General features: G+C 39.0%; 1 protein-coding gene across 1 annotated transcript in view; it reads right to left on the bottom strand.

Annotated features, from left to right (window-relative positions):
• gab3 (GRB2 associated binding protein 3) overlaps positions 1-15,399 on the bottom strand; it is a 37,186-nt gene that overhangs the window by 12,652 nt on the left and 9,135 nt on the right. Inside the window, 3 exon segments of the mRNA XM_036525317.1 lie at positions 1-295; positions 1,604-1,805; positions 14,952-15,255. Coding sequence (XP_036381210.1) covers positions 1-295; positions 1,604-1,805; positions 14,952-15,255 — 801 coding nt within the window.

The raw sequence follows: 15,399 nt of genomic DNA, 5'->3' as shown, positions 1-15,399 counted from the left end.
CGTTTGCCCGTCGGTGCTCCCCTCCAGCGCCGGGGCGGAGAAAGGCTTGTCGAATTGGAAAATGTCCGGGCCGGCGTGGAGGGCGCGAGGGGAGGAGGTGGAGGAGGAGAAGTCGCAGAGCCTGTCCAGGGGCGTGGATGCACAGGGGGCGCTTAGGGGGGGCTCTGACACCCCGGCTGGGAGGAACGGAGAGAAGACGGGATTGGTGCTGAAGGGGGAGGAGAAGACATCCTCAAACGTGTTGTCTGAAGAGGTCTGCTCCAGGGACCTCTCTGAGTTTGAACAGCTGTTGCATCTGAAAGCCAGAAGCACAGATATGGATGCTGTAAGACACACATCAAAGACTGCTCAAGAAAAACAGTGAATTGAAAAACAGTGCTTTAGGTTAACTGACTTACTGGGCATTGCTATTTGAGAATCCATTGAAGATGGGAATGATTTATGCCAGTTTTAGCATATCTCTCATTTTCTGTGTCACAGCATACCTTATGAAGACCAGAGGAGAGACTATTTCATTGACTAAGCTTCTTCCTTTATTTAAATAAAAGAGGCTGATGGATCAATGCATTCTAAAGCTTTAAATGATCAATTTAGGCTTGTCATCTTGACTTTTGATCTGTGTCAGGTTCTGGCTTGCCTACACAAGTGTGATATTGTATATTTTACAGTTTCACAATTAAAGAATATGTGCCTTCTTGTTCAATTAACGATTACACACCAGAGATATCGGTGAATGACTCATGACATCCCTTAGAAAATGTTAACATACAGTACATTACAATTACACTGCATACATGCTCAATGGCAAAGAGGAATTAACAGGGGACAATGTCAGATGAAAATGATATATACTCCTATCAACTGCAAATGAAAGGACATAACCAACATGACACTTCAATGGGCCAGTAACTATTAAAAATGGTGTACATTGTATAATTCATAGCTTGTACCACTTACTAGCACAAACAATACACGACTTTTTTAAAACTACCTCCTGTTCTGGGTTCAAAAATCCCTTTGTAAAAACAAGCAAACTGGCATCTCATAGCTCTTGCTATCATGGTTAGTAAGTCAGGTCATGAACAATCTTTGCACTTCCAAAATAATTTGGCACATGTAACACCAGTACGCTGGTGGTGCCTGCATTTTATTAGTTGCCCAAACAGAAAATAATATATTGAGAATATATTTTTGAGAATAGACCTGTGAGCTCAATGAATAAATTGTAAATATGTAAATTATTGCCATTTTGGTATACTACAATCTATTTCTGCTTTGCATTAATATGTTTTAAATTTATTTGCAGCATATTCTTGGGATGAACAACATATTTCTCAGTATATTAAAATAGATTTCACTTTCATATGGGTGTTCAGTTTATGGCCTTTTTCAGGGGCACTTAGCTAGTTTACATTGCTGAAGGATTGCCTAATGGATTTTAACCTTTCAACCGTATGCTTTCCAAAACCATTGCAGCACACAGCAATTAAGTAAGCAGGAAAATAGAATGAGTATTACATACAAGACCATTAATTGCTTTTTTCACAGTCCCTGAAGATAAAAAAGCAAAGGGCAGTCACCAGCAGGCACTGGTCACACTTGCCTGGTGACGCTGGCCCTCCCGGTCTCGCACTGTGACAGAAAGAGGTAGTCCAGGGGCAGGCTAGACTCGGACTCACTGCGACTCTCTTCTGTCGTGTTGCCATCGGCGGCGAAGTCGTGGCTGGGGATGCGAGAGATATGAGAGGAGATGGCTGGGGAGGGCTGCTGGGGAGACGGGGTGTGAGAAAAGCTGTCCACTGAGTCTGGGAGGGAGGGTGGTAGGGAGGGAGAAAGAGCAAGAGGAGTGAGGAGAGAGAGGGATTATTTCACTTGAGGCATTGGCAGATTAAAGTGAAGCCCTTGTTGCATTGCAGTGTGTATCAAGTGTGTCCTTAAAACGACCGTCCGCGTTTGTCACTCATTTGCAGTCAGCACGTTGCTCATTTAAACTACTTTCTCATCCTCTGCACACACTGATATGCACAGATGCATGTAAACACATGCTTACTCACACACACATACACACACACAAATCCTGCATGCATGCACGCACACACATATGCTCACATATACACGTGGATACACAAACACATAAGCTCCCGCACATGCACATACACATACTTGCACACATGCTCATGCAAATACACACACACACACACACATTCATGTATGCCCATACACACAAAAACTCATACATGCACTCACAAACAAAACTGCGCTCTTGCATATGTGTAAGCTCACACACACACACACACAAACATGCATTCAGACATACACACACACACACACACACACACAGATTACAGACTGACCAGATGAAAAGTGATGGTTGAAAAAACTATGCAAATCTAACTTCAGGCCTGAGAAGCTGACCACTTCAAATGGCAAGGTCTAAATGCATCTGGAAAAGAGGCCAAACTGCTCGCTTTGCTCTCATTTTTTCACCTTCATCAGAAAAACATTTCATCAGTTTCCAGAAGAGGGAGGAAATGTAGGCTTTTGATCTGTATCACACATTCCATGCATCCATTATTCATGTCTGTTTGTAGCCAATTTAATATATTACTTATCCCCAGTAAGGGAACATTCTATTTGTTGTTCCTATAGTTATATTTGTATATAATGACCAGGGGTTATACTGATTATGGAGATAACTCTTAGAACACGATTTAATGCCACAGTGGTTTACAGTATGTTGTTGTATGATCAATAGTAGGGTTAGCAACCTTTTCAATCAGCCATTTGAAATGCTATTACAATAATGCATTTAGACACAACCCTACACAGATAATGTCTCAAAAGCGTACTGCTTTCTCTTAGGAGAGCAAGGGTGCTGGTGAGGTTTAACACCTTGTATGTAATGCTATAAAACATATTTCCCACACAACATAAAAATAACAAATTCAATGATAAATATTGAGATGAGTTGACATGAGTTTGTGACTCATGTAAATAGTGGACAGTAATGTTTATTCACTAATATTTAAATATTCATGAATATTTAGGGAGTAGACATTAGTTAGCTGGGAAATCTAAGGTCAAAAATTAAAAATATGTTTTATGATATTAATTCATACATAGTCTCCAACACAGCTTGCCCATAGAGAAATGTAAAATGGTGTTGACAAAACTGACTTTTTATGGGTAGCTGTCTGCTCATTTAAAGACAGCAAGAATTGTGGGTCTTGTAAGCATATCAATGTGTGGTTTATACAAGGTGACAATTTCATTGCTTGGAAACTGAGTGAAAAGACAGGCTTTACTCATTCACCAAGTCATCTTCTGTTGGAAGTTTGTGGGCATCATCTCTTTTTTCATGTTATTTTTCTTTTAGTTGTCTTACTTTTCAGACTTTTCAAATTTGAGGAACTGGGTGATTCTCAAAGTGGGCTGACCTGAATTTCTGATCAGAAAGTTGTGTTTTGAATAGCTACCAAAGAGCATAGAGATCTCTTAATGTTACAAGTACAAAACATTTTTTTTTACTATAAATATTCTCAAATACATAATTCTGTGTTCTAGAGCAGATGATGTAGTATCATTCTATGTTGTTCCACTCAATCATTGCTTGATTGCTGCAGTATGATGATAAATTGTTCCCATTCCTCATGAATGTGAAAATAATTGAAACAATACATAAATAATACTGTACATTTATTTTACTCTCTGATTCTCATATTAGGTGCAGTCATAGGAATCTTTTAAGTGAAGTTGCATACATTCTCCAGCAGAGGGTGCATAACAGCTCTGTGTAATGAATTTATTTTGTGCCATAGGTACCATGTAAAATCTGGATCATATAATTTAAAAAAATCCACTTAATATCCTTAGCTTTAAGTGCCAATGCAATCATCATAGTAATTTGCAAATGTATTTTGTCCCTTAAAGTGACTACTGTACATAAACACTCGTGACTCATATCAACACCATCACCCCCTCTAACCATGTAATGTAAAATGGCCACACCAGGCCACATCTTATATTACACACCACTTTCTGTTGCACACCTCTGTCTATGTTTCATTACTTCTCGTGACAGAAAACCACCTGTGAACAGTCAACTCTCTGAAACCCCATGAAGCGTTACTCTGAAAGAAGCAGCCTCACCTCTATATCTTGACTAGCAAATGGCATAAAGGCCTTGATAAAACTGGGTACTACCTAGGGAAACACCACTCTGAAAAATCCTTTCTGACATTCACAGACAGAAATGTGAGGGCTTAAAATAAGAAATTAATATATAATAGTGATGTAGGTGGGGGTATATGTGCGTTTTTCCCCCTGTTGTGGGAGTGAGCAGATTAATAAATTATGAACAAGGTAAAAGATCACCGTATTGCTGTAATACTGTAATACTGAAACAGCTATTGGTAGGATATTTGACTAAGAGAAACTGATGATGATGATGATGATGACGACAATTATTGTTATTACTACAGAGAGGGGAAAAAAGCTATATTTTCTCTGTTTCTCTCATTCTTTCAGTGTTACACATGATTCCTCTTGCCAGGCTCAAAGAGTAATGCCATTTTATTAAATCCAAACTGCAGACATGTTAGTGGAATAGACACTGTGGTAAGATTTAACACCTTAGGCCTGTGTTAGTTCTTCCACCTTTACCAGCAGGGACAGAAATCATTATGCTAGTGTGGTGCACTGGAAAATGTAACATCACAGGCTTGAAATCTCAAGGACCTGGGAGGCATTGGCTTTTTCCCTTTGTGGCTAGAAACACTTTCCTACGGTCAAATCATCTGAGTTTGCAACCAGATCCTGATTTTCAAAGTCAGCCATGTTTAATCTGTTTAAACAATCATATGTAATCTGTATTTCCCACTAGTATTAATGTTTTTGACACAGAGCTAATGTAGATCGTATCAATGCTTTGGTACAGATTGACCCACCCTAACCCTCCTCCTTGCTTTTTCAAATGGCACCATTTTAGTATTACATCCTTTCACTCTACTTAGAGACAGTTAATTTGGTAAAATGCTTGGTTTCTAGCCAGTAAAGAAATGCTAGTGAGCCTGAGCATGTCAAATATGTTGTGCAGGGACAGACTTGATATTAAGAGAAGCAGCATGATTTGCTGACCTGTGTGATTTGGTCTTACGGAGGTGTAAAGGTGTTAAGTGCCCTTGCATGTATATAAAAGCATGAACTATCCAATGCCAAGGGAAAATGTACCTATCTTGTTCGAAGTAGAATATACAGTATTTGAGGAAAGTGAATCAGGGGGGCTTCCTCTGGTTCTTATAAGAGCTCAGAAAACTACATATCAAATTACAAGAAAAGACAGTCAATTCACAAAACTGAAATTTTCATATCAAGTTTTGTGTTTAATTATAATTTAAATTTAATTATAAATTAATTGTAATTACAGGTGTGCACCTCCATGTGCACACACAGCTGCGTGTATGCATGTGTGTGCTGTTGTTTACGTGTGTGTGTGTGTGTGTGTAGGTATATGTTTAAAATGAAATAGAAAAACAGTGGGCCAAACTGAAATAAAACTATGCACAGGGAGTGTTCATTAATGTTTCATGGATTTTCTCCATGACCATGACCTGCCGTTAATGGACACTGATTGGATTACTATGCCGGTTCCCCCTGCACTAGGAAAAGCCCATGGGGAAGGCCCCTCACATACACAGAAAGCCATTAGGATCTCATCTGGATGCTGAAAGACAAACTGCGGCATTGCACCACGCTACATGACAATGTGACTGCCAGTCAGTGTTGATAGTGTGGAAAATCCACAGTAGTTTCACTGCAACTAAACGGCGCTGAGTACCCTTCAAATGAGTGACTCACTGTTTGTGGAGGGCTCGAGAGATTTGAAAAGCCGTCAGTAAGGGGGTTGATGAGGGTGGTGATGACTGGATTTGCAATCTCTCTCCCTCATACATAGTTTATGTGACTCGTACCTCCTACTCTTCATCAGCAGTTGCACTGAAGGTAGAATCTCCCACTCGCCTTATTCTAGAGCTATACTGCATTAGAAGAGCCTCTCACTGTCAGCACTGTTAGTAGTATGAAATTCCATTAAATGAAACCATTATGCCACTCATGGCAGTTTCAAAATAACTTATTTCTTTATGAGTGCTGAGACATGGATTTAGTCAAATGACAGTGAGATATTTGCTATCTGTATTGTCCCTATCCCTATTGTGTTAGCTTACTTCTTCTGGACTTCCTGGTCCATCGGCACAAGGCCTCCCTTTACTGTGTGATGACAGGATCCAACGACCAATCAGGAAACTGGGACAGCTGTAACCAGTTATGTTTGTCACTTGCCCCAAATGAGGTACAGATTGGCAACATTTTCAACTGCCCTGCATATGACTTTCTGTCAAGAAATGCTTGGGGGCAGACATAATCCAACCGAAATGCCTTTTTTGTTAACTTTGAGTAAAGAATTTAACCATGCATTGTCTCATTGTCTGTTTAATATTTACATGACATTATGAGCCTGGTTGCTGATTACATTCATGAAACATAGTCTGTAAGGACCAAAAAGGTAAAAATTGCTTAAATGTGTTACTCAGAGTTAAAGACAACAGTTGTTACTTAAAGATAAGATTCCTTTCTTTCGGCCCCCTCGCATTCAATTGCACTCACCTGGCTCTGACAAGACTAGGTTCTCTGGGCAAAAAAAATGGTTTAACTCCAATGTAAATCAAATTTCATGGGTTGCTGACACTGCTGTGAGTACCTCTGTTTATTCAGTTTTGCCCCTTATCAGTCCCCTTAGCATTTTATCTTTTTTGCTCATTTTTATACTTTAATTCTTTAACACAGAACAGTACAAAAGCTCTACATTTTGCATGAAAGGCTAATGTGGGTCACCAGGCTGGTACCCAGGTTAATGTTTATCCTCTGATGTAAATTCAACCCACAGCCACAAGCCACTACAGGATCTATTTTATTCATTTCATACTTGCAGGGCAATATGTGCAGCAATCCAGAAGTTAAAAAATACAAGCACACACCTCTTATTTACTTCTTGTTTTCACTGTTGTTATTGAAATAACAATACAGGGCCCACGGTCCACTCAGTGGGAGGTACTTCCTGTCAAAATGAAAACTGACACCCGAGCGTTCCCAAGTTCAGCCTTTATAACTGTGCCAAATTGATCTGATCATACAGAACATAATCGTGGATGACCAACTTAGCAAAAACGACTTTTAAGTTCAGGAGAAAGATCTATACAGGGACATATGTGGGTACATGCGACAGCTACCTAGATCTCCCATACTGTAGCATACTAGTGTATGAATCAGGGTAAAATGCAAGCAGTGTCACAAAGCAAAGAAAAAAATATTAACAACGTACTTTGCATTTCAATTCCTTTCATACTCTGACTAGACTGAATTATTATTATTATTTTCCCTTTTTCCCATTTACCTTTACCTTCACTTTTCCAGTGATATACAATAGGAAGTAAGAAGTAGACAAGTTTGCCTATTTGAGCTATATGTGATTTTTTGAGCAGACAGAAATAAGATGAAGAAGTCAAAAAAAAGTTATTTTGAAAAATGTTAGCTTTTAAACAACACAAAATGACGACTACACAATATAAACACGTCTGTCCAATTTTTCAGTCATTCAATAATATTTTACTTTTGTGTCATAACATTAGTAATTATTCCATAGAGCACAGAAGCTGTCATGGGAACGTAGACAAACCTGTGATAAAAGGGTGGTAGCACAAGATGTTGTACACAACCCACACAGGACCACAAATACCTGAAAGGCTGCTGTATTGAACCATGAATGTACATAGCATTAGGACCCTGAAATCACTTGCAGTTTTACACAGAAACTTGCAAGGTTTCACTTTCAGAAGCATTGAGGACATCATTCAACAAGTCCTCAACTGTGTGTTTTTTTTTCAAAATTATGTTTGTGACTTCCTTCCCAGCACAAGTAAATGCCATTGTCGGCCTTTTCTAAAGTCAGCATCATTGATATATCTGTCTCCAACCTGTCTGTTAAACAGTGCAATATGTAGAGCACTAGCAAATGTTCAAAAACTGTAAATAAAGGCAGGGATCTGTATGAAGTGGAGACTCAGTGCAGTTTCCTCAGAGAGAGTGTACCTCAAGCAGCCCACAGAAACAAAATAAAGAAGGTCCTCATTTAATTGAATAGGAGCTACATTCAGCCAATATAAATTTTCATAAGAATGTCTCAATTCTTGTGAAAATTTAAAGAACAAAGACATACTATTGAACACTTAAAACGATTATATGCTGCAGGTCATCACAAAAAAAAGTAACAGGGTCCTTCTGTGAACCTTGAGTTGAACCTCCAGTTGATTTTTTATCACTGTTAAGTTCTGTGACTTAGACAGTATCTATCACCACAGTCAATTTCCAAAGTCCAAGTCACCACAAGTCATTTCCTAAATTTGTAGAGATGGCAGTGTGGGTAAAATGGTGCTTACCAGCAGCAAAACAAAGTAGACATCCTTCATCCTTGCAAACCTAACCAGAGACATCAGGGTAATTCTGTATTTAACACAATATTGAGAACACAGGAATGTTCAGTTACATGCGCCGTCAGTAACAAACTGTATGGACTACACTGTTAAAGCTGTTTTAAGATAAGCACATGGATTACTCACTCAATCACTTATGGACCGATTCAGACTTGAGACGTGCATGCGTAAACCCTGCCTAAATCCTTACACGGAGAGTTGTGCACGTTATTACTAGGCACATTCAGATATGGGCTGTCCCCTCCGACCACGCTGACTACCGACCTAGTTAGAGGTCGACAGTGTAAAATACTACAATTGACCATTTTGTGGCGAAATGATCGAGATACTGCTTTCAGAGTTTCAAAGTGAGACATGAAGGAACCCACGGCCTCGTTTATGTGTTGATAGACAGTGTTTCCAGGCCTTTCGGTTGGAGATTCTTCTCTAAAGACGCCCCAAAGCAGTGGCAATCTCTGCGCAGTTAGCTAGTAAATTGCCGAGTGTTCGCCAGCACTTTCCTCCGTATGTGTTATCTTGTTATGCTGTGCGTGCTACGCCATGTCCTACGCTACGTCCTCCATGTAGCCAGCTTATTTTATCTGAAAATGCTCAACTAGCAAGTTAGCATGCAAATACAACTAGCATTAATGTTATTGTAACAGGCATTCATTGCATTTGAATGCTGTTGTGTTTGAAAGGGGTGTGCAGCATGTTGATTCAGTCGCAGTAACATTTGCTGCATTTGAGACAGTAGCTGGCTATCAAGGCTGCTTTGAATACAGACTCATACGAATGCTCATTTCGCGTCGCTCACGTTTTCGCCGCCCATTCGCCTCCTGCCATTGACTTTTCATGCGTTCGTGTGTCGCTCGTAAATTTCGAGTCGCGTTCGAGTAAAACGCAGCTTAACGGTAGGTGATAAATAAAAAGAAAGAAAAACAAAACTGAATCAAGCACACTGTGGAATTTTTCTTTTTGAAACGAAAACATCTGATACTGAAATTTTCAAATTAATTATTGTATGCTGAAGTATTTAAAAAGGCTCATCTCGGTCCCGGAACTGCAGTCTTTTCTGGGAGGTGTTTGCGCAATTTTCACGATTAGAGTGAGTGGTTTACAACAGCATCCTGCAACGAAGAATAGTAACTCGGCGAGAACACTTATCGGGCACCGTGCTTTGGGCGGTACTCTGTGGTTTACCAGGGCGAATTACATTTATTCACTGGGTGCAACTTTGTACCACCCTTAAATTAAATCTGAATACCCAGAAATGAAAAACACATTAGTGAGGTGCAAAAAAAAAAAAAAGCTGATGTTTAACTTTTAGCAATTATCAACAGCTTTTGTCAGTGGTTAAGCCCCCACAAAGATACAGGGACATATATCATAGTCTATGGAATCAGTTGGAGTGTTTACCTTATGTTTGTATAATGTATTGTATTTAGGAATAGGCCTATCTTAAAAACAGACCAGTAATTATTTTTTTTTCATAATTATGATTTCAGAAGTATGACTTGTCTATAGTTGTGTTATTGTATGTCTTAATATTATAGACTGCTATACAGTTGACCTAGATACAAGCCAAATGACCTTTCCATATTCATAACAAGAACCAAAAGAGACCCATAACAAGAACAAGAAAACCAACAACAAACAAGGAGACAATGGCCAGACTGATAAAGGCCATGCATATCCACTGTTTGCCACCCTACTTCAGATGTCAATTTAGGATATTTATGGAGAAGTACTGCAAAGCACTGCATAACTAGAGGGTATTAAATAGTAAATGTGTTCTACTTTTTTGTTATCTGTGTGTAATCTTGACTTTGGACCTAATCATTTATACTGTTTCCCTTCTCTCTTTCTCTGTATGGCATAATCTGCAGACAGCGATGTTTTGAATGTTCCAACCGCTCTTATATCAATATATGTAGCTGTGCTTCATAGACAGAGAACTGGCCAGAGCAGGTTAGGTAGTCTCTCAGTGCCCTGGTCTGACTAGCCAATCACTTTTACTGACTCAAATATGTGTGCCAGTTTGAGAGGTCTTGGGACAGATTTTGCTATGGAAAATGAAATTAATATGGAAAGCAAACTTTGCCACTGAAACAGGGGAGACAAAAATACTTTATATTACTCAGCTGTCTGTTAGTTACTTATTTTAAGTGATAACACTGTGGTAAAAAGATCCTAAAGTATTTGAATGTTGTATTATGAGTTCCACTGCTTCACTGTCTACTAAAGAAACATCATTACTGATAAACATTGTGCTTGTAACCCTATCCAAACACCTACACATTCACACCCATACTGGAACCAGGGGTCCCCCCCTCAACAGACAGAAACAGACACAGACACACACACACACACACACACAGAACTTAATGGTTTACTGCAAATATATGTCAGTTGCTCAACACATGAAAATACTGAGCAGTCATTTATCAGCAATAGTATAAATGTAGCAACAAACAAAGAACTGTCTAGCCTGTATGGAGGGGAAAGCTGGCGTGAACCACATCAATGCAATGCATGCTGGGACATAGACTGTTTTTTATAAACAGGTTCTTGTGGCTCTTGTGGTTGTGCACTGCTAGCTTCTGATTAGAACTTAATGTGTCAGGGGAAGCCACAATCCACACTAATGTTTACAAAAATGGAGAAATTTGTCTGAGCAGAATGAACATTTTACTTGTAAGCTCACAGTAATTCATCTGCAGAAAAAAGCGATAATGTCAATGTTTTTCAAGGTGACCTAGACAACTGCTTTTGGACAATGTTTGCCTGTAAACTATTACTAATATCTATGTGAATCATTATTACAGCATATCCACCTCTGCATAATCACCATAAATTAATCCTGCTGTCACAACACCTCCATCTACTTGATATTATGCAAGGGATAGAGCACTCACACAAGCACTGAGCAGTTCTTAATGTTTGTACATTATATGTGTCCACAAGTCACACCCAAAAGCTACAGAGATTATCTCTTGACAATGCTAGCTGCACTTTGTAATTAAGGTGTGCATTTACACCATTAAAATCTCTGGCCACCATGTCTGGGCTTTCATTTCCACCAGTGCTTTTCAACAACAATAATCAAAATTGTTGAAACAATAGTCAAAATTTTAAGTCCTCTGCATTTATAATACAGTCATATACATAGGTTTTTTGACATAAAATAAAATCAAGCAACCTTCCCTGCATGCTGTTCACCTGACACATGAGTGGACCTGTAAGAGTTAATTTTGAACCATTTAGCTGGAATTACATGACATAATCATTATTAATATACATGGCTACACTGTTTTATTCATTTTTGCTGACAAAGATACACAGCTTTACCGGTGCATGAAATTATCTGCGGTGTTTCTAAAAAGGCTGTAATTTAAAAACAAAACAACAAAAATGTGCTATCATTATTTGGACAGCATCAGGTGGAATTTTCACTCTAAAAATTAAACAACCTGACTCTCAATATTGACTCCATCAATTATAACGCTAGACTTTCCTGGGCATAGCCTCATTGTTCACATTTCAGGTCAGAACAACCTTGTTTGGGTACTTCAGAATGAACTAGCTGCAACAGTCCACCCTGATTGTGACACCAGTGCTCACAACAACAGCGTCTCCAAACACTGTTGCCCAGAATCTCATCGTGAGCCGAGAAGTAGAGTGCAGAGCCAGCAGCACAGGCCACAGCACAACCACACATCCATGTGCCATAACCTTGGGGAGCACAGAGCATTAAACATAGATCAGAGCATTGCACTGTGAAGCTTATTTTCCAGTTTATCTTTAACAAAATTTTTTGCATTAATTGGAGTGATGAGAGAAAAACTAATCAGTTACTCTACCAGAGCATCCCTCAAGTGGCAATATTACTGTGCATTTTGTAATTTTTCTTTTTGAAAATGGTGAATGCACATTAATAAGAAATTGGTGCATGCAAGGGGAAGCTTATATCACTTGCTATGTTCCTATGATTCCTTGCCCAACTATGCAAAGGTATTAACCTGGATTCATTCACTTCAGCACTTAGATTTAAAGAAAAGCTTAACAGTTAGGCCAAGCTGTGGATCCATATGAACAATCCTTTTCACCTTGACATTACAGTCAAGTCACATACGGGCTCACATACAGACGCTTTTGCAATGCAATGCACATTGCTACACCATCTGATGTGTAAGCGATTACATCATACCTGCAGCCCTTTAAACCTTTAGCTCGAGGTTGTTGTACGAATCTCTCCGTGTCCTCATGCCACTTACAGAGGGAGAATTCATTTTTGCCAGTGAAGTTTGATATTCCCATCAGACACACATGCCTAAGGCTGTTTCAGGCCTTCTGCATTCTGTGTAAATTTGAGTTTGGATTTTCATCTGAATTCTGAAAGACTTGTGGGGAATGTTAAAAGCCTGCACGCGCTCAAGAATTGGATAATGTGCTGGGAAAAGTAATACCAGCAAAGATGCATAAATCCATGTTTGCTGTGTCCACCTCTTTAAGCTGAGGTTGAGGACAGTTATAGGTGGTACATAACATACATAACATTTTTAATTTAATACATGTTGGTACATTTTAACTTCTCAATTTTCAAAATGTCTAATATGCCATACAATTAACCTGTTGTAGACAATATTCACTCAATACAGTCTACTTATTTTTCCTTGACCTGATCTTTCAGCACAGCGGGCTGAGATGTGCTTTTTGCTGCCATTCATTTGGCTAGTTAGGCAAATTACTCTGCATCACACTTACAGTCACACGAAACTACATACGGAAAAGGCACTACTATTTTCTGAGTTGCAGATACTCTCCCTCTTATTTTATTTAGAAGTATTTCACTTCTTGCTGTAAATCTATGAATACACTCAATGTGGCTTAAAAATATTAACTTTTACCATTGACCCGAGCAGTGTTTGGTACAGTATGTATTTCCAGGAAGGCTTTGACTATATGCTAATTAGGTGAGAAAATGCTGCCAACATGACCTGCATAGCTGCAACTACTGTATCAAACATAATACTTTTCATTTATACCAAGAAATAAAGTGCCGACAAGAAGATGAATTAACACCGTATGACAACACTTTCATGTTACCATAGAGACCATATCACCCACACTGTAAAATATGCACAGTGTATGGGTCCTTATATGGCAGCCATTATGCTGCTTGTATGTCAGTTTGTTGAATCACGGTTCCCCGTTAGACAGGAAAAGTGCAAAACAGGGAATTTAGAGTTGTATAAATATGTATTTAACATCACTCAAATAAATGGAATCATCAGTAAATGGAAGCATCAACATGCATCATAATTCAGATGATGGGCAACTTATATGTTCATCTTTTGTATCTGAGATACAGACTGGAAATCAGTAAAATTTTAAAAAACCTTTCTAATATTTAACTTTGACACTGTAACCTGAAAATCTATATGGTTCTGAAAAATAGGCATTCAGCTATAATGTCAAGTCTCATCAAACTGTAGTCATAAATGGCAGAGATCGTGAGTGGAAATCACTTGTGTGAAAGAAGGATGACCAATAAACATCATTCCAGTTCTTACTTTGTCATCAGGGCATAAAAAACAATATACTCCAATTGAAATAATTAGCAATATAACAATCAAGCAAAAATATTGACACATGCCTGAACGTAATCTATTTAATACTTATAAATTGAATAAACTGAATGTACCTTGCAATAATGACTGTACGACTGAATATACATAATATTTGGAGAAAAAAAATTGTGGATTGTGTTGCTAAGTGCCTGCAGGGATACAGGACTGGGTATTCCACAGTTTACACTGACTAAAATCCTAAAAGATAGGGAGAGCATCATGAAGAATCAAGGAGACAGATAATGAATGCAAACCAACACAGCAACTATGGCTGAGGTGGCGCTTGTCACACCAGGCAAGTTTCTAATCAAATAGATGAAATAGTGGCTCCCCTATAGAATTATAGTATACATTTCACTGACAACACTCAAAATTGTATTCTAATGTGTATTGTCCATTTTTAATAGTGATGCAACCTTTTCTGGCACAAAACAAACTTCTTTATAAACACACAAAAAAATATTATCTTAGAAATGCCTAAAAAGAGATTATTGATATATGTTATGAAATTAGTTTAGACATCTATTATATCTTATTTAATAAAGAAAAAAACCTATGTTCAGATATGTTTTGTTCTATGTACTTTGTAACTGGAAAAAAAAAACATTTAAAACATGAACATGCAATACTTTTTCATTCATTGGCAACTCGCTTTCATGAATCAATCAGATCTTCTTGAATGGACGTGCTTCTTAATAGCAGGGTGGACCATTTTCATGTAAGTGGAGTGTACTGTGTAAGTGGAAAAAAGACACTAGCAGTGCATTTGGCCGCGCTGTGTGGCTCCTCCTACCTGTTCCGTCATCCAGTGGGCCGAAATGACAGATCTGGCCGATGCTGCGCACCCAGCTGTTCATCTCCTCCTCGGTCTTGGCCACCAGGTAGAAGACACGGGAGGACGTTTTCACCACGAACAGGTGCTGGTTCTGGAACTCGCGTCTGATAAGCCGCACCTCCGTTTGCATCTGGACCTCGCACTCCTTCAGGTCGATGGTGCGGATGGGCTTCTTGGAGCTCTTGCTGCGGTAGTACTCCAGCACATCGGGGTCCCCGCTCATACGACCCCTGCGTAACACAAACCAGCGTTTCCTCCAAGCCTGGGAAAGGGAAAGAACGGGAGGGGAAGAGTCAGGAGCGTTGCCTCTGAAATATATGCACTACATTAGTGTAACAACTGTATTCCCAAACATGTGAGTGTGTGTGTGCACAATGCGTGTGTAATCCTAATCCTGGAAGTTTTT

This window comes from Megalops cyprinoides, chromosome 3 (genome assembly GCF_013368585.1).
Source record: "Megalops cyprinoides isolate fMegCyp1 chromosome 3, fMegCyp1.pri, whole genome shotgun sequence".
Lineage (NCBI taxonomy): Eukaryota > Metazoa > Chordata > Actinopteri > Elopiformes > Megalopidae > Megalops > Megalops cyprinoides.
The sequence above is the reverse complement of the archived record's forward strand: the minus strand, read 5'-3'. Positions and strand labels throughout refer to the sequence as shown.